The sequence below is a fragment of the Petaurus breviceps genome, unplaced genomic scaffold (assembly GCF_028583685.1).
Source record: "Petaurus breviceps papuanus isolate PSGF00001 unplaced genomic scaffold, PetGlider_PUasm1.0 139, whole genome shotgun sequence".
NCBI lineage: Eukaryota > Metazoa > Chordata > Mammalia > Diprotodontia > Petauridae > Petaurus > Petaurus breviceps.
In genome coordinates, this window is record NW_027185697.1 from 13,293,186 (window position 1) to 13,313,420 (window position 20,235).

The following is a 20,235-nucleotide window of genomic DNA, read 5'->3' on the forward strand; positions in this document are numbered from 1 at the left end:
TCTCACAAAAACCTTGCAAGGTGGATGCGATTATTATTCTAATTTTACAATTGAGGGAACTGAGGCACATAGCAGTTAGATGACTTCCTCAAGGTCACACAACTAGTAATACCTAAGGCCACATTTGAACTCAGGCTTTCTTAACTCCAGTTCCATTGTTCCAATCAAGGGATGTAAGAATTCCACAATGAGTGGGTAGTCAAAAATAGATGGGGAATGTCACATGGCATGATTGATGATTGCATGTGGGCCCATGACCTATGACAGAAACAGAGTGTTAAGCAATGAGCCTAAAGTTTCCTAGCACCCTCTCTGACTTGACCAGAGCAACAACAGATTGGTTCCAGGGCAGGGAACAGAGCGTCCTCTATCGTGGAGGCAACAAGTCCTATTTTTACTAGTGTCTCAAGGGGTCCAGTCTGCAAATTCTTGTTGGAGGTCAGGTTCAGGGACCCGGGAAGTAGAAATGCAGAGTGACTGAATTTACTGAACCTTGGGGCTCTGGGTCAGTTAAAGGTGGTCCATGAAAAGGTTGGTAAGTTATCATTATTTATTTAATTCATTCATTTATTCATTCACAGTCATTGGAGAAGCATCTATTATGTACGCAGTACACTGCCAGGCAATAGGGATACAGAAACAAAAATGGACATACATTTATATCCAAATTCTTTTATTCAGCCACAGAAAACAATTATTTTATCCACCTGGACAATAGTACATAAAACCTTAAATGTTTCTTAAGGAGAAGTAGCAAGATATTGACTTGTTTTTACTGACTTAGGTGTCTTGTCCCAGGACGAGGAATGTGTTGGTAAACATTTAACAGCCCGACTCTTCAAAAAATATATACACACATTTAAGTTTAATCTGTATTATTAACATGTCCCTAAGCCTAGATAATAAACAACACAACAAGTCTAGTCCTGATTTGGAGCTCTTGATTTCCAAGCTGTAAATGCTCACGATGAAAATCAAACAACGAACTCATCACACTGCTGCCCCAGATCATTTCTGGCCAAATGCCATTTAAAAATGCAAATGAGATTTTAGTAAAGGTTCATATTTGCATAGCAATTAATGGTTTGTAAAGTGTTATATATCTATATCTGTATGTATGTGTGTATATAAAATCCCATTTGTCATATGTATTGTGTATGTATTATATATAATATGTATTATGCATACGTATTATATATAACATCACCTTTCCTACACAGTCACATACCCTCACCTCTCCTTGTACAGTAGAGCCCAGTCTGTTTAATGTACATTTTAAATCTGACAGAGTACCTTCCTCTTCCTGGATTTCCAGTAGGGAACAAAGGCAGCCAAGCTTTGCCCCAAGACCCTGGACAGAGAGAGTGCAGATTGACCTTGAGGGGGGTATTTCAGAGCTATAATGAGCTGGGATCTTGTGATTTATAGACCTAGTGATTAATAGGTAGGAATCGGGATGTGTTCTCCTTGGGGGAGTAGGACAGTTAGCAGGTCCTATGTCAGGCCCCTCGCCTCAAACTTGTTCCTCAACTCATTAAGGAAGAAGAAAGAAGCCTGGTCAAGAACTGCATTGCACATATGAGAGGTACCTGGAGAAATGAGCGAATGGTGAGGGCACAAGCCAGAGTGATTGCTCCAGCAATGATGACTAGGAGAGGAAGGAGGGTCTGTGGCTACCTGAAGGAATGGGTACATCATTTGGCACAAGTGATTAGACTGTTACTAGTCTTCTAGGTTCCTTTGGGGGAATTTGAAATTGGAAAGGAAAATGGCGCTCATAAACTTCATTGTATGCATAGTAGATGGACCAGGGTCTGCCTTCTGCTCCATTGCTTCTGGGATGGGGGTCAGCAGAATTCAGGAACCAGATGTTTATATGTTTTGGCACATTCCAGATGACTCACATTTCCACTTACAGATAAACTTGAAAGAAAATACGCAAATGTAATTATTCCATGATTTTTGTGTCTTTGCCCAGAAATGGGCACAGTTATGGTTTCCTTTTTCATTGCTTGGTTTCCCATCGGCCCAGAAGCTGGAAAGAGAGATCATTGAAATGAGAGGTCTTAATCCTTTGAATTCCCAGTTGGTCACCAAAGACTAATAAAAGCTCCCTCTCCTAGGTTTGAACCCTGTCCTGGAGTAAAGCAGTCTTAGGGAGGCCTGGCCTCAGATACTGCCATAACCTGGTGTCTCAATAGAGCCCACCTGCCCAGCCGACAGCCAGAGCTTGGAAAGACTGTGGCACAGGAGGTAAGTTTTGAGGGACACAGTGTCTAATCCCTTCTGGAGATAGCCTAGATGATTGCTCCATTCCCCCACTCCCCACACCCATGCACTATCCTAACCTCTGCTCTTCCTGAGGACATACACACACACACACACACACACACACAGAGCAGACATTTCCACAGCACACTAAGTGTTCAGTCTGAGTTTTCCTTGGGGAAATCTTTAAAAATCTCAAGCAGGGAGGGAGGAGAAGGAAGGGTATTAGACTCACTCTTTGTTCTGGGCTTCATCATATGGGGTCCCATCAGTCCATTGCCAGCCTGAAATATTTTGGTTACTCAATCCAATCCAATAGTAGGTACCATTGGCTTTTTTATAAAGAAATTCCTATGGAGTGAAGAGACTATTTTTAAAAGGGCACCTGAATTTATTTGTGCCTGTTTGAATGTGCACTTAGGTAGGGACTGTGTATGCTTATGAGTATTCCAGTGTGTGTATGAATGTATATGTGTATGTGTGTGTACACATGTATGTGTGCATGTGTGTATGTGTGTTTTCCTCAAACATAGGTCTGATCACATCACTCCTCTGACCTTTGCAATCCAACGATTAATTCTACAACCAAATACAAATTTCTCTACCTGACTCCTGTTTCTGACCTATCTTTCCAGAATGACTATTTATTACTTTTTAGCTAAATAATGCAGTGAATAGAACACTAAGCCTGAAGCCAGGAAGACTTGAGTTCAAATATAGCCTAATTTACTTACTACTTGGGTAACCTTGGGCAAGTCACTTCACCCCTGCCTGCCTCAGTTTTCCCAATTGTAAAATGGGGATAATAATAGCACCATGTAGTAGGCATTATATAAATGCTAATTGTTGTTATTTTTCATGCATTGTTCCCTCATGGATGGAAAACAGTCCTGCCTTAGAACCCCTAGTTTCCTTCCAAGTTCAGCTCAGATACCATTTTTTTTGCATTAGATCTGCCCTCCCTCTCCCAGTTGTTTGGGCTCTCCCACCTTACCCCACCCCACCCTAAAAATCAGCCTGTGTTGATTTTGTAAAGATTTCGATTCCTCTTGGACATGTAACTGTTGTATAGGCTCTAAAGGACCGATCTAATAGCCAGCTAGTCCTGCCTTTTATTCATACTGACTGTGGGATTTGGGGCAATAAGAATGATAGCTAACATTTATATAGCACCTACTATATTCCAGGCACTGTGCTAGGCACTTTACAATTATTACCTCATCCTATCCTCACAACAACTGGGGAGGCAGGTGCTATTATTATTTCCATTTTATAGTTGAGAAAACTTAGGCAAGACTTAAATGACTTATCCAGGGTCACACAACTTCTCTGCTGTGTTTTCTGTGTTTTTATTGTGTCTGCTTCTATGCTTCCCTGTGTGTTTTCAGTAAGCCCTAGCTATGTGTGAGACTATGTCTGGGTCCATTGTAGACTAGCAGAGAGGTAAAGTGAGCTGCTGACATCTCTACCTACCATTTCTAGGACCACCAAGGACAGCACTGACCTGTTCTTCCATTGAAGTCACTGAGGTCAGGTGGGAACCATTTGACACACAGTACTGCTCAGCGTCATTCCAGGACATTTTGCCACAGGAAAAGTAGTAGAGATTTCCACCATGGAAAATTCTACGCTCTGAGATTCTCTGAACAAGAATTTCTTAGGAAGAAAGAGGAGTGATAATGAGGAGAGGGGGAGAACAGAGCTGTATGTGACCCTGAGGGGGCTAGCTGCAGAACAGTGACCAAAGTTTGGTCAGTGTGAGCCATGGTTAGACTATTATTGTCTGATCACAAGCCTCTTGGGGTCCAGGTGTGTCAGAACATGAGGACATTTGTTAGATTAGGGATGAGGAACTTTTTATTATTCCCTTTTTCTGAAGTAGCCAGGAAGAAGGACAGTGAGGAAGCTAGAGGAGGAACAGGGAGGTCTGCATCTTGGATACTGCTTTGTGTGAAAATAAAGTTTGAATGATGAAGGGACTGGGCAAGAGCTTGGGGATCAGTGCAAAGGGGGTCGGGGTGAGAGGGCACTCACGGTGTTGCTGTTTCAGAGCTGCATTGGAGACCTTGGCCCTCTCAAGTTGGTCACTTTTCCCTTGAACATCTAGAATCACAGTTTATGGCATTAGAAAGAAAGAAGCCTCAGCGAGAGGCTTAGTCCAACTCAGTAAGCATTGAGAGTCCCTGCAGTAGAGATTTGGGAACTGACTGCCATCCTTGCAGCTGAAAGGGATAAACATTCCATTTGGGTCCTAAGAAGGATTTGAAGATCTTTGACTAGAATGGGGGATTGAGTCAGGCTTCTGAGTTCTTGAAGAGAAACAGTCTTCAAGAGACAAATTAAGAGGTAAGAGGATATCAGAAATGGAGCCAGCAAGAAGTGGTGTCACAGGGACAAAGTGTGAAAAGGGTTGAGCTGGACCCAGAGGAGAGATCAAGGAGGGCCACTGAGGGCCATCTTGGATCAGAAGCCTTGGGCTGAAGCTACTTATTGTATTGACTTTTGAAAGGATTAAGGAGAGTTCCCAGAAAAGGTCTTCTCTTCTCCCTACTTCCACTCCCAGTTCATGTCCATTAACAGACACTGGAACATGCTTCACTGATTTCTTTGTTTCTAGTAACCTGAATCTTTTCTCAGCCATAGAGAGGCCAGGGTTTGACTGGACATAAGCATTCATTTAAATTATGGCATAGATACAAATATTTGCCTTAATGTTAACTATTTTCCTAACTGGGGGCTCTGAGCTATTGTGACTATACTTTTAACTTTTTATTAAATTTAAACCCCATAAAGCATCAGAAGAGGGGACTCCAGGAACCTGAAAGACCATTACATTATCTTCAGATTTAAAAAAAAGCTAATTGTTTTCACAAAGTGTGGCTGATTAAAAGCTGAAAGACAAAGCAGTAGAAAGGAGAGGGCAGTAATGATCACCAGCCTGACAACTATGTCCTCCAAAGCAATACCTGTAGTCACCAGTTTTAAAGGAGGACAATCTGGTACAGGAGAAAGATGGAAAGATCTGGAGTCAGAGGACTTGGGTTCCAATCCTATGTTGCTGTTAGGGTTTATAGACAGTATTTGAACCCAGATCTTTCTGACTTTTTCTACTATGCCACACTGCCTCTCCAGGCTAGACCTTCTGACTCTTTATGGGATCCTTGGATTGTTGGTGAGTTACCAGGTATTGTTCAACCCAACTGACCTCATTGTTCCTCTCACATGACTTAACATTTCCCATCTCAGTGTCTTTGCATAGGCCATCCCTTATGCCTGGAATGTACTCCCTCCTCTTAGAATCCTTTGGTTGTTGTTTAGTTATTTTTCAGTCATGTCTAACTCCTCATGACCCCATTTAGGTTTTTCTTGGCAAAGATACTGGAGTTATTTGCCATTTCCTTCTCCAGTTCATTTTGCAGAGGAGGAAACTGAGGCAAACATGGTGACATGACTTTCGCATGGTCACACAGCTTTTAAGTATCTGAGTCCAGATTTGAACCCAGGAAGATGAGCTTTCTTGACTCCAGGCCTGGTGTTCTATCTACTGTGCTACCCAGGTGCCCATAAGCTTCACTTCCTTCAAAGGCTCAACTTAAGTGCCATATTATGCAGAAGGTCTTTCCTACTCCTTCTGCCCAGGCACTTGGGGCTTTCACACAAACAACTCAAAATTCCTCCATATATGTTTGGCGTACATTAATAACTACATGTTGCTTCTCCTGATAAAATGTCAGCTCCTTGAGGGCAGGGACTCTCAACTTTTAACTTTGTATGCACTATGCCTGGCATGCATTAGGTGCTTAATAAGTGATTTGTTTATTAGAATTCCATGTTTCTCTGACTTTTTCCATCTCAGGTGATTGAGTATAGGGGCTGTCCGTCGAGCCCCAATCATCCCCCACCCTCATGTTTAACTAGACTCTGCTCCCTCCCAAGATTTGCTCCAGTGATTTCTCTGATCAGAGAAAGAGGTTTTAGGCCTGGAACCCTGCAGACCATGGTGCTAGGGTGAGAACTTACACAGAATAACCATAACTTTAAGGGCAGCAGCCAGAGCAAAAACCATGATTGCCAGGGCAACTTGGATGAGCGTTAGCTTCCTGAAGTCTAGATGAGGGAAAGAGAGAAAAAAGAGTCATTAGTAGGGCCTGGGGGCTGTGGCTTCAAAATACATAGCCTGCCCAGCATCTCTATCACTTGGATGTGCTGACTATAACATCACAATTTTAGGTCTGGAAGAATAATAAGCCAGCCTACTCTGCATTTGACTGATGTGGGTGCTGTGGCCCAGATATGGGAAGAATCTTGCCCAAAGTCATAGAGATAATAGGTGTCATAGGTGGGATTTGAACCCAGGTCCCCTAAATCCAAACCTAAAACTCTTCCCACTGCCTTACAATATTTCTAAGATAGACCAGGATCAAGGTCTTACCAGAAGTTATTTATCATAAATGCTTGGCGAACCTCAAGTGCAACATGAATGTAAATATTATGTTGTATTTCATTTCCTCTTTATACATGAGACAACACAATTACCTAAAACCCTTCCATCAGTTTGTCTCTGTCTTTGCTGTTCTCATAAATGTCAATGTCTGTCTGTTGCTTTGTAGAATCTATCACCATCCTCATTGTCCAGTCTTAGCCCAGATTACCCTCAGTAGAGTTTATGCTCCAACCAACCTCTTTGCTACCAGCCCAACTCCCTGCCTGTGTATATATGGTAACCTCCTGGCTCAATGCTTTTGTTTGTGCTCTCCTCTTCCCTGAAATCACCTCCCTCTTCATCATTCTCATTGAAGTTCTAACCATCCTTGAGAGGCCAGTTCCAGCCCCCCTTGTCCTCCTAGAAGTTGGATCTGCTTTCCCCTGTTGGTAACAGCCATTTTTGCCTCTACGATTCCATAGCCCTCCACTGTACACCTCTAGAAGGCTTTCATCCGGATCATGGCGCGTTCGAGCTGCCCGTAATTAGTGTCTGATCCAGTAAATCAAAGCTCAAGTATATGGAGGAGAAGAAATACTCATATAGCATCATATAAGACACTATAGGTTACTATGTCAACATGCCAAGTCCCAACTCAAAGCATACTGGGAACTGAGAGATGGGGAAGACTTTCCCTCTGCGGGAGAAGTCAGTCATTCATCAGTGGAGAGTGATACTTGTATTGGATCTTGATTGATGGTGTGGTCAATGTAACTAGCACAAGAAAAGAAACATGATATGTTCTGAAGACAATGAGGAGGAGTCTTCCTTCGCCAAAGAAGGGTCCTGTTGAAGGGTTGTAGCAGTTAAATTGGAATCACATATTGGAGAGCCCTGAAAGCTAGCCTAGGAAGCTTAGATCTTATTCTGTAGGAAGAAATTGTCCAGAACCTGTGGAGGAGGGACAAGGTGGCTTGGGGCAAGGTGTTAATATGTTTTGGGGTCAGCTTGTGTCTACCTTTCCCTGACTGACTCTGGAGACAGATAATGCAAGAGGAGTGAGCCAAACCATATGAGTTGCTCTAATTAAATCATCTGATTTCCTCTTTGCTTCTTTGGTTACTTCATTATGTTATAAATGTACTATGTGCTTCCTGTCTTGTGTTTACTGTCAAATAAATGTAGCCATATCTCTCTCCTGCCTTCCCCTAACCTCTCTACAATGATAGACTATCTAGGCATTAGGGAAGTACAGGAAGATACAACTGAAGATCAGATGCAAGGGGGAAAACATGGACAGATCTAAATAAGTAATTGTGTTTGCTTATTGATTGTGTTGTTTGCTTCTGTTAGGCCATTACAGGAATGTCTTAATATCCAATTAAAGGCTAAGCTGTTTGTAGCATCCTATTTCCAGAAAAGGCAAGGGTCTACCCTAAATCATTTTGGGTCATGAGCCTCTCAGGATGGAGCACTCATGCAAAAGATACATATGGTGTATAACCAGTTTGCTACACCAGTGAGCCACCAGGGCAAGCAAAGGGGAAGACACAAGACCATAGACCTTACTTCAAACACGCATAAAGGAAAGAGGATTTTGCTATTACCTAAAGAGGATGTGTGATGGTAGATGTGAAAAGGCTGGAGGAGCGGATATCTACTTTCCAGGTTATCCAGAATAATGAAGTGTTCCTTGTTCAAGGAAGAAACCCAAGAGAAAAATGAGGGTAAGAGGTGCAAGGAAATTCTCACTTGTATCAGGACACTGGAGGGTGAAGGAAGGGGGCACTGGGAAGGAAGGGAAGAAAAAAGAATCCTGACTTTCTGGAACTAATACATATGAGGTTTTTCCTGGAAAGGGAGAGTGGAGCCCAGCTTCTTGTGTTTGTGATGGTAGAAAGTGACCAATGAGCCCAAGTGAGTGGGCATCTAGTCATGGTCAACAGGAGAACAGATGATATCTCCATTCTAAGGGATATATTTCTTCATTACACATACAACAAAGAGATTCCTTCCTTTTCAAGACAAGTATCTGGGTCATGGTAGAGAGCTTTTGGAGAGTTATGAAATTTAGCAACTACTACATACTTCTGGTGTATTGTGTAGGGACAAATACATGATACCACCAGAAGAAACCTGGAAAGTATTGCTAAGAATTATGAAATTCTAGGGAAAACAGTGAAGCTTTCAGGGACATAGGTAGTATTTTCTCCTCTACTAAGATAAGGGGATTCAGAAGAGAAAGAAGATTTGGGAAGTGAACATGTGACTGAGAAGATATCTGAGAATGGAATTTGGACTTCTGGGCCATAACTAAATACATCAGTACAAAAAGCTCTTGGCCAGGGATGGAGTGCAGCTAACAAGGGCTGTTAAGAAACATGTTCATCTGGGGATAATACAAAGACTTTTCTCACAGGGTTGTTGTGATAAAATATGTATATATATATATATATATATAATATACACACATACATATGTGTATATCTACACACATGTGTAGATATGTACACATATGTATGTGCACATGTATATGTATACAGCACTTTACAAATGTTAAAGTACTATTATTATTATAATTCAGTTTCCTTTCTGATGGTTTCTTCAATCCTATCTTTTTGCTTCCTCAAAGAATTATTATAAATTTTATCATTCCATTTACAAATTCCCTCCTTTCCTAATGTGAACTCCTCCCATCTGGTCCATAATCTAATTTTTATATTTAAATATTTCATTATTATTTTCTTTCTTTCCCTTGTCTGGTGGCACTTTCAGATCTTGGGCCCTCTTGCAACAGTGCCTGATTGTACTTTAAGAAACAGTTGCTTCACTAGCATTACTTCTGTGACTTGGCATTTAAACTAGCAATAGCTGGGAAATTATCAGCTTCCTTATGTTTTCCATTATTGCAGCAAGAGCATGTCAAGATGGAACAAACTAGGCAGTTGTTTCTATGTTTAATTCCTGTAGGAAGACAAATTGCATTTGAAGAAATTTACACTCAGATTATTGTGTCTAGTACATAGTAAGTATTTAAAGACCTGGTGATTAACTGATCGCCATGTTGTAATACCACAAGGTTCTCCAAGGATTGGGTAACATTGATCTTATTCTGGCATCAAAGTAAAAATAGTATGAAAAATGTCAACCAATTTAACAATCGAAGGTTTTTTTTAGAAGACAATTTTGTCTTATTTCTGGAAATGATTATTTGGTGACTAATACAATTAAAAACCCTCTTATGTTTAAGCAAGTGTTTATACCATCCATTTGTCAAGTGAAAGGTCTCAAGACACTTCTATCCCATCAATAAAAATTCCTATTTTCAGAAGTCAATCTTTGTCGTCAAAGTCTGACTTGAATCTGAACTTTGAACTAAAATCTTTGGTATTAGGAATTTATGACCACATCTGGCTATTTAAAAGTTCGTGAAGAAGATAGTATTTGGGGGTTGTTTTGTTTTAAAGTTGTTACTATTAAAAATGTCCAGACCATGAGCATGATACTGTAAATCATGCATGCATAAAGATAGACTCATGATTTTGGCTGTTTTCACGATAGCTTAAATGCTGTGATTTGTCTAAAATAAAGAGTGCCTCATATGGTCAGCAGTCCTATAGTTTTTACTTTTGGATTTACTAGATAACACCAAGAACTACCATTTATGGAATAGCACTTTAGTTGGGCAAAGCACTTTACAAATATGATTTCATTTGATTCTCACAACAACTCTGGGAGGTAGAGGGTTTATTACCCTTATTTTCCAGATGACAAAACTGAGGCAAAAAGAGGTTCCAATGATTTCCCCAGGGTCACATAGCAAGTAAGTGTTTGAGGCCAGATTTTAACTCATGTCTTCCTAAATTCCAGGCCCAGAACTGCCTTAGATTATGATCATAATATGGCAACCGAGTCACGTTAAACGTTTATCAAGTGCTTGCCAGGCACAGTACTAAGTTCTGAGGTTAAAAGAAAGGCTGCAAACAATGTCTGCCCTTGATGAACTTACAATCTAATGAGGAAGACAACATGCAAACAACTCACAGATTGTTGTTTGTTCTTCATTCCAGAAGAGGACCATGACATCAGGAAGGTGATACCATGACATGCAAGTGAATTGGATTCAACTTTGGAAAGTTACCAGTCTTACTTTCTCCTCTGGAGCCTTCTACGTCCAGTGACAAGATATGAATCAGGGCAACTGGAGATGGCCCTAGATGCAGTGGGATACCTAAGCCCTTTTAAGCTAAGGTCTTTAACAGCTCTCAGTTTGACTGAGGTAACACCCATTCAATGATTAAGGCTAGGTAAGAAATGAAGCAAAGAATGGCCTCCTTTACCTCGTTAAAAAAATCAACCTGGGAAGTCAAGACCCTTGGGTTTCTGGACAAAACAGAAACTATTTACATTCTCTCTGAGTCATCAGGGCCCAAATAATGACTAAGTGTGGCTTGGTCTAGGACTTGTTGGCCAATCAATGATAGCCAGAGTGAATAAGGTTTTATGCCAACAATTACTTAAGAAGAGGATATATGCAAGATAAATTAGGGGTAATCACAGATAGAAAGTACTAACATTAATAAGATCAGGAAAGGCTTCTTGTAGAACATGGGGTATCAGCTTGGGCTTGAAGGAAGCCAGGGAAACCACAAGTAGAAATGAGGAAGGAGAGCATTCTAGGCATGGGATTATGAAGAAGCTATATAATAGGATATATGGGCAGGTTGGTGGCACAATGTATAGAGTTCTGGATAGAGTTAGGAACACTCATCTTCTTGAGTTCAAACCTGGTCTTAGACACTTACTAGCTATGTGACCCCAGGCAAATCCCTTCACCCTATTTACCCCAGTTTCCTCATCTGTAAAATGAACTGGAGAGGGAAATGGTAAACCACTCCAGTGTCTTTGCCAAGAAAACCCCAGATGGGGCCACAAAGAATCCTACACAACTGAAAAACACCTGAAAATATAGTAAGAGGCTCTTGTAGGAGGGATAACAAGCCCTGTGTCATTGGATCATAAGGTTCATGGGAAAGACTAAGGTATAAGAGGATTTGAAATGTAGAAAGGAGGCAGATTATAAATAACAAACATCATTGGAAAGCATATTTCAAATATCTCAGGCCAAATTTTACTTTGTATTTGAGAAAAATATAAACAGTCTTTTATCTCACTTGTCACAAGAGATGAGTCCTAAGTTGAATCTACTTAAAAGGAAGAAATATTGATTATTTCCTCGTATACCTTCCTACCCATCAAAGTGACTAGATAATGCTATACTTTGACTTAAAAGAACGAATTAAGTGCATTGGAAAATGTGAATTTCTATGCCCACAATTACTGGAGAATTTTGAGAACTCTAATACGCTAAGGCAACCTCCCCTCCCCCCACAATAGGAATTCTCTAACCTAACCTTGCATAGGAGGTGTGAAGCATTAATTCTCAGTCCCATATCTTGTGTGAAACATTCATTCTCAGTCCCATTTCTTCAACAGTCTCATGATGTTGTTCAATGGTACCAAGTGTTTGGGTCTTCAGGCATTGTTTCAGTCTGTGCTCTCATACTGTATCCTCATTTGAAATTGCCTTAGCTAAGCATGGTGCATGTATTACTTTAAATAAAATGTTATCATGAAAGAGAAAAAAGGCTTTTTTTCTAGAGCCTATGTGATGTAGGGAATTTTAAACTTAAAAAGAAAATAGGAGGGAGAACACTTTCTACATAATTCAGGCACCATAGAAAGGATGAATTATAACACAGGAAGAAGAAAGATAGATGAAATAACTAGAAGACAGTCTCCCAGAAGAGAGCCATCAATAACACCCCATGTCTTCAGTTGCCTATATGCAAACCCAGGGAAATAATAATAATAGATAACATTTGAAGGGTTGTTAAGCATCTTACCTCTCATTTGTTTTGTACCATCACCCTATATAACATAGGTACTTACCATTATCCCCATCTTACAGATGAAGAAACTGAGGCTGAGAGAAGTTAAGTGACTTTCCCAGGGTCGCATAATCAGTAAGTGCCTAAGGAAGGATTTGGATTCAGATTTTCTTGTTCTAAAGCCCCCATATTCTATACACTCTACCACCTAGCTTTTTTTAAAAGTAGAAGAAAAAGAGATTCTAACAGAAGAAGGATAATTTGACTTCCTAAAAATCCCTGAGACATGATGGGATGATTTTTATAACTTAGAATGTGTCTCTGGAGGAACAAAATAGGTAAGTGGGCTGATTATACATTATTATACTGTAAGGAGATACATCCTTTTTGAGGAAATCCAGTAACCTAGGTCAAGAAGTACTATGAAGGAAGAGTCTTTGAATGATGGGCAAGGGAGAGGGAAAGAGAGGCAATATAATTAGATGGACATGCTCCACCCCACCTGGACTGAAGGAGAAATTAAATGAAGAGTTGGGGAAACATGATGAATCTGGCACTAAAACATGATATTGTAGTGGTTGGGGACTTTGGGAGTCTTAATGCTTTCTGGAGCTCTGTCTCTGCCAAAAGCAGAGCAGCTGATAAACAAACATACAACTTCCCTAAATGATCATTTCATGCTCCACAAGTTGGAGGAACTGACAAAGGGAACTACTATTAAGGACATTAAACTGCCCCACAGGCAGGAACTTGTTACTGGAATAGAAATACAGGAACCTTGTGGGCAAAGGATTGTAACATAACAGGGAGATAAACAAAAGAGGAGAGGTCAACCAGGCGTAAACTGATCTATACCTCACTTTGGAGAAAGCAGCGCAAGTGTTCAGGGCAAGGATAGAGGTTATGATTTGCCTTCAGTGACACAGCTTGGAAATAATTAGAACCAGAACTTCCTCACTCTCATCCCTCTATCCCAGGTTTTCAACCTCCAATACTTTCCAGTGCAGCCTGCTTCCTCTCCTCCATGTGGACCTCTGACAAAAGTCAGAACAGCAATAAAAGTCCCAGTGGAGTTAGTCATGGGCTACGGTAGTGGGTGTATGGTTATATATTCAACGTGCCTTTTTTCCCCTCCTTCCCTGTAAGGGGCAGCATGGTACAATGATTAGAACATTAGCCCTGAAACAAAGAGAGACCTTGAGAGTGTCCTTGTATTGCTTTTTTCTGACCACCATGTGAATGCTCTCTCTGTGTGAGTTCTCCATAAAATAGCCTCTCAGGCAAAATTTGAATTGTCTTAGGAAGATCCTGAGGACCACCTGGCAAGATGAGATTCCAAACACTGAGGTCCTTTGTGGAACTAAATTGCCAAACATTCAAACTCTCCTGCAAAGAGCACAGCCCCGGTGGGTTGGCCATGTTGTTTGAATGCCAAACATACACTTGCCTAAAAGACTATTTTATACAGAACTCACACGGAGCAAGTAAGCATTCACATGGTGGTCAGAAAAAGCAATAAAGCACACTCTCAAGGCCTCTTAAAAACTTTGGAATTGATCGCATGACATGGCAAACACAGTTGGTACAAAAACATTTTCCCAACCAAAGACCTACTCTTACCCCCATACAGTTTTTCTGGAGGGAGTTGGTTCAAACATGGATGCCTAAAGGGTAACTCATAGCTCCTCTTCATTAGGGGTCCTTTAATGTTTATAGAATCCTCATGAATTTCCTTGAGACAGTGCTCTCTGTTAGGCTGTGTCTTTGCAGGATCCTTAGCTATAGCTCTCTCTCCTCTTGCTTCCTGAATTTGCCTTTCCTTGGTATGTCTACTTTGTCCTTTCTCAGGTCTGGGATGGTCTATATGATGACATGGTCAATGTAAAGGTTGGGGACAGGGAAAGCAATGTTCCCTTTAGGATCATTGCCCCCACTCCCACTCTCTTGATGCCCTCTGGTTCACATTGAAGCACAAGGAAGGGTTCTTCCCCTTCAAGAAAGACTTCTTCTCTGCAAGGCTCCCTTATCTAGTATACCTAGGGCAGACGTGTCTAATTCTTTCAAGTAATCCAAATACAATTCTCTTTTAGTACCATCTAATTATGTGCAGTGACTCAGAGCACTCCACTTTTTCCAAGTTGATTAAGAAGTGATTCTCAACTAGTTTACACCTTTGATTGATTGATAGATTCAGTCCAGAAATCTGGGCCTCTTGAATCCACATAAATTCTACCTATCTAGATGTAATCTCCATTTATGCAATACAAGGTTCTTGATCTCAGCATCTGTTTCATTTTCCTCTTGACTCCCATGGTCTAACAGAGCCTGGTACAAGATAGGCATCACAAATTGATGGACTAATCTAGTCAAAGAGTCATAGAATTACAGAATTTCAGAGTTGAAAGGGCCCTTGTTCTCCATCTAGTTTAGCCCATATCCAAAAGGCATCACCACTAAAACATACATGACAATTGGTCATTCATCCTTGGCCTGAAAAAGGCCATTTCTCCAGGCTTCACACTCTGGGACAACTCTCATTGCTAGGAAGTTTCTCCCGACATCAAACCTAGATTGATCCATTGTCCCTGGTTCTGTCCCTTGGGACTAAGTGGGCCAAGAAGTACCATCCTTTCAACATGTTAGGCCTTTAAAGACTTGAGCAGGGCCATCATTTCCCCTGCCCCCAATCTTCTCTTGGCTAAAAATATCTAATCCACATATGAAACAGACTCAAGGCCCTTCAGCATCTTGTTTGCCCTCCTTGGTATAATCTCCCACTTGTCCATCTTCTTCTTGAGTTGAGAAAGCCAGAACTTGACATAAGACTCCTGATGTAGTCTGACAAGGGCCAAGTGCAGAGTGACTCTAATAACCAACTTTTTCATGTTATAGATGGAAAGAATGCCAGAAATCTAATTCCAGAAAGAGGATGTTATAGTGAGAAGGGTTCTTGGTGACCGTCTGGTCCATTACCCATTCCTTCCTTCCCTGTTTTCTAGATAAAAAACTAAGGCTCAAAGATGACCCCTCAGCTTGAGAGTGGTAGAACTAGGACCCAATACCAGCTGTATCACACTGAGCTCATCTTATACCCTGAGGCTTCTCTAGCCATAGGGGGCATGTCTTGTCTTTTCTATTAGAAGATAATGGCTTGAGGATACATGCTAGGGCTCATCTTTCCTTTGCCTCAAGCCCCAGTGCAGGATACAAGGTCTAATTGAGGTGGAGTGAGGGGAGCAGGGGAGCATTTCCTGAACAAATCCTTTTCATAAGAGATTGCTAAGCCTCAAGCCACTCACTCTCCTGTCCCCTCAGTCTTCTGCCTCCTTAGACAAACTTCACCATCCCCAAAACAGACAGTTCTAAGCATGAGACTCAAGTGAATAAGCCTTGAGGCTGCTTGGTCTAGTAGATAATGGGCTGGATTTGGAGTCAGGACAACTTGGGTTTGAATTACATCCTTTGACTCATTCTGTAACCATGGTCAAGACACTCTTTGTGTGTTAATTTCATCACCTATAAAATGATGGGTTGGATTTGGTGACCTTTAAGATAGCTTCCAGATCAAAATCTTTGGTTCTGGCTTTCTAGAGACTTTTCCGCCCACCCCAGAGATCTCCAATGCCTCACCCTTTTCAGTCTGTGGTACCATGTTTCTCTGGGTCATGTTTTCTGAGATTCTCCCTCTGTCTGTCTTGTCTTCTCCTTAGGAGCAGCCTGGTCAATGGGAATCCTTCCTGACTCTGGTTCTTCGTTGAGAGAGCAGTACCTTTATCCTCATCAGAGCAACAGAAGGGGAAGTAACAGATTTGGACATCTGGTTCCCTTACTTCCTCCCCATTGTTCCTGCAGAAACTTTATAAATCAGTGGTGGGCAGACCTAGAGAGATGGTGTTCCTGGCTGTCCCCCATCCTCTATCCCTGAGCCAGCGGGTTTACTTCTGCATCATAACTGTGAGACCACAAGAGTCTGTGGTAGGAAAGAAAAGAGGCCAATGGTGTCAGATTGGTAGGCAGTGTGGAGCGTTGGGAAGAGCAATAATTTTAGAGGCAGGGCTTTGTTCTGTGTGCTCTGTGTGACCAAGAATGAGCCCTTTGAACTTTCTGTGCTTCAGTTTTCTCAGGTAAAAAGGGGAGTAATATCTATATCTTACTAGAGTTAGTGTGGTGCACTGGACGCAACGTCAGGTCTGGCATGAGAAAATCTAGTTTCCCATCTTGTCTTCATCTTTACGATTTCTGGAAAGTTGGTCACTGAACCTGTCAGTAAGCATTTATGAACTGCCTACTATGGGACAGATGCTGTGCTAAGTACTGGGGGAGCAAAAGAAGGGTCAAAGACAGTCCCAGCTCTTGAGGAGATCATGGTCTATTGGTGGAGACAACACACACAAGCAAGCTATATACAGGATAAGTTGGAAATAAGCAATGGAAAGCACTACAATTAAGAGGGATTGGGAGTCTTCCTGTGGAAGGTACAGTTTAGCTGGAGCTTGAAGGAAGCCAGGTAAGCTGGGAGGTGGAGGCTTTCCAGTGACAAGTCAGTGTTACTGGATAGAAGATAACACGGGAGACTGGAAAGGTAGAAGAAGATCTGGATTATTAAGGTCTTTGAAAGACAAACAGAAGATTTTATGCTTCATCATGGAGCTGAGAGGGAGCCTCTGGAGTCAACTGAATAGGGGAATGACATCGTTGGACTGGTGCTTTAGGAAGATCACTTTGCGGCTGAGTGGAGGATGGACTGGAGTAGGGAGAAATTTGAGGCAGGCAGACTCACCAGCAGCTAGTCCAGGGTTGAGAAATTAAAAGGATGTGAGGAAGGATAGACAGATGAGAGAAGAAAAGACAAATAGACAAAGAGGAAGAGAAGGAAGAGGATGAAGAAGAGAAAGAGGAGGAGGAGAAGGAGGAGGAGGAGGAAGAAGAGGAGAAGGAAGAAGAGAGGAAGAGAGAGAGAGAGAATAGAATTCTTTGCTTTCAATGTGCTTATATTCTAACATTCTCAGTAAAGCAACCAATGCATTGATCTGCTGAGAGAATGTGGAGGTGACAGTGATCATAAGGAGGAAGGCCAGGGTTTTGAATGACCACAGTATGATAACTAAGCTGTAGGATCACAGGTCTAGATCTGGAAGGTACCTCAGAGGCCATGTGCTTCAACCCACTCATTTTACAGACAGGGAAACTGTGACCTAGGGAGCGTATGTGACAGAACCAGCCATAGAAGCATACAAACACCAAGAGTGAAGAGAAGGGGGAAACAGCTGGAGCAGCCAGTCACTGTGGGTTCCTTGGGCATCCCCCCAAACTTGTCTTCCCTCTGAGCTGGCCATGGTGCTGACTGCTTTACAAGATGAATTCAGCATTCACGTTCCTACCACGCTTGAAGGTTTGCAAAGAACCACCTGCAACTCCCCCGGAAGGCAGGCATTCCAAGTATCATTTGCTCCATTTTACAGACAAGGAAGTTGAGGCCAAGTAAGGAAGGTGATTGCCCAAGGCCACACTCTAGGATGAATCACAACTGCAATTTGAACCCAGGTCTCTTGATTTCAAGCCCATGTACTTTTTCTGTGCTTTGCTGTTGCTACAAGGATGTTATGACAGGAAGTGTGCTGGCCTGGGAGTCAGGAGTCTGGAGGGCTGGTCCCAGCTCTGCCTCTGATTTTGTGGGGCTTTAGCCATTAGCTCTTTCTCTGAGAAATGGTTCCCTCTTCTGTGAAAAGACGGAAGTGGCCAAAATGACCTTAAGATCTCTTGCTACCCAAACATTGTGAGTCCATCCCTCATTATATGAATACTCAATTTATGATTTTTCCCTTTAACAAACCACTTATTTTTTACCATACACTTTTTGATTGGTGGGGTAAAGTGGAGGGGGGTGGGTTATACCAAATAATGATTTCATCCATGTAGGGAACTCCTGTTCCATCCACTAGTACAGATTAAAATTCACCTAGTGACTTGGCAAGGTCACACAGTCAATATGTATCAGAGGTAAACCCAAGTCTTCCTGACTACCAGGACAGTTCTCTATCCATCAAGCTAAAGCAGACTTTTCTTTGCTATGTGGATTACCTCTCATCATTAAAAAAAATAGTCTTCTCTAGTAAAGACAGTACCCAGAATTGATAAAAGATATGTATAGTGATTGCCTTCAGTAACCAGTCCTTTACTCAGAACTTTAACAAGGGCAGGGCTGGGAGCTTTGCCCTAGGGTGTTAAAATTCACAGGGTGCTTTTGGCTACAGTTTCTAATCCCATTGGGGGTACACTTAGGACTTTCTCAGGGCAGTTCTCTGTCCAGTGACAGCAAAGCCATGTACTGTTATGGCCTAAGTGGTACCATCACATCTCCACTCTCAGGTAAATGACCTGAACAAATACTAGTCAGTGTAGATCTCTCTTCAGCCAGAACCTTGAGTCTTCCACAACAGACCTGTCCTTTTGGACAAAACCCTTGCTTCCTCCTCTTCCTTAGCTGTGGTCATTGCCTCCATGGTCTCATTCCTAAGGAAAAAGAAAATTCCCAAGTCTTATATGTACTCAGTAGTCTCCCCCCCCATAAGATTTATTCATCATGATAGCACTGTGTAGTGCTGTGACCCCCACCCTCGTCCCATCAGAATAGCTCACTAGCCTGGTTTTAGACATTTTGCCTGTGCAGATTCCAAATACAATCATGTCTAGGGGTACTTAATGTAGAGAGTTAAGCATAGCATAATAATGTGACAGTGCATATATATACATATAAACAAAAAAGATAGATATAGATATAAGATTATCTCTATGTAATTGTGAGCTGGTCAATGAAGGTCCAATTCTGCTACAATCCACAGGGGGCCAATGAGCTTGCTTCTGAAAGGTCATGGTGATGATGTGGGATGGAGGGGTTTAGTTCTCCCCTTCAGAGAAAGTGTGGGTATTTTCTATTTCCTATCTGTTTGTTTTTCAATGACAAAAAACCTTTGGGTTGGCTGCTGAATCAGAAATAAGCATGTATAGGAAAGGTGTTGAGCATGGGTAAATGCATAAACCTCAGGTTGGGCTATGAACACACAACACTGCTACTGCTTCTTTCTTCTTTATGTCTTCTCTTAGATGAAGGATTTTTTTTTAAAAAAACATATTTTATTCCCCCTCCCCATTACATGTTTAAACAATTTTTTTTAACATTTTAAAATAAAGTTTTGAATTCTAAATTCTATCCTTCCCTTCCATCTCCCTCTCTAAGATGGTAAGCAATCCGATATAGCTCATACATGTGCAATTATGTCATGTTGTACACGAAGACTTGGATAAAAGAAAAAAAAGAAAGTGAAAAATATCATGTTTTAGTCTCTATTCAAACAATATAAATTCTTTCTCTAGAGGCAGATGGTATGCTTCATCATTAATCCTTTGGGATTTTCTTGGATCATTATATTGCTAAGAATGGCTGAGTCATTCATAGTTCTTCATTGAACAGTATTGCTGTTACTGTGTATAATGTTCTGCTGCTTCTGTTCACTTCACTTTCTATCAGTTCATGTAGGTGTTTCTGAAACCATCCTGCTTGTCATTTCTTACATCACAATAAAATTCCATTACAATCATATATGACAGCTTGTTTAGCCATTCCCCCATTTGATGGGCATCCCTTCAATTTCC

General features: G+C 41.4%; 1 protein-coding gene across 1 annotated transcript; it reads right to left on the reverse strand.

Moving 5' to 3' along the window:
* Window positions 1-546: 546 nt before the first annotated feature.
* On the reverse strand, window positions 547-16,454 carry LOC138145115 (C-type lectin domain family 4 member K-like). The gene is made up of 6 exons (XM_069066767.1): window positions 16,213-16,454; window positions 6,289-6,375; window positions 4,303-4,371; window positions 3,773-3,924; window positions 2,504-2,619; window positions 547-2,035 (listed from the first exon to the last, which is right to left on the reverse strand). Exons 1-6 carry the CDS (start codon window positions 16,247-16,249, stop codon window positions 1,873-1,875), a joined length of 624 nt encoding a protein of 207 aa, XP_068922868.1. The 5' UTR covers window positions 16,250-16,454; the 3' UTR covers window positions 547-1,872.
* Window positions 16,455-20,235: the final 3,781 nt, after the last annotated feature.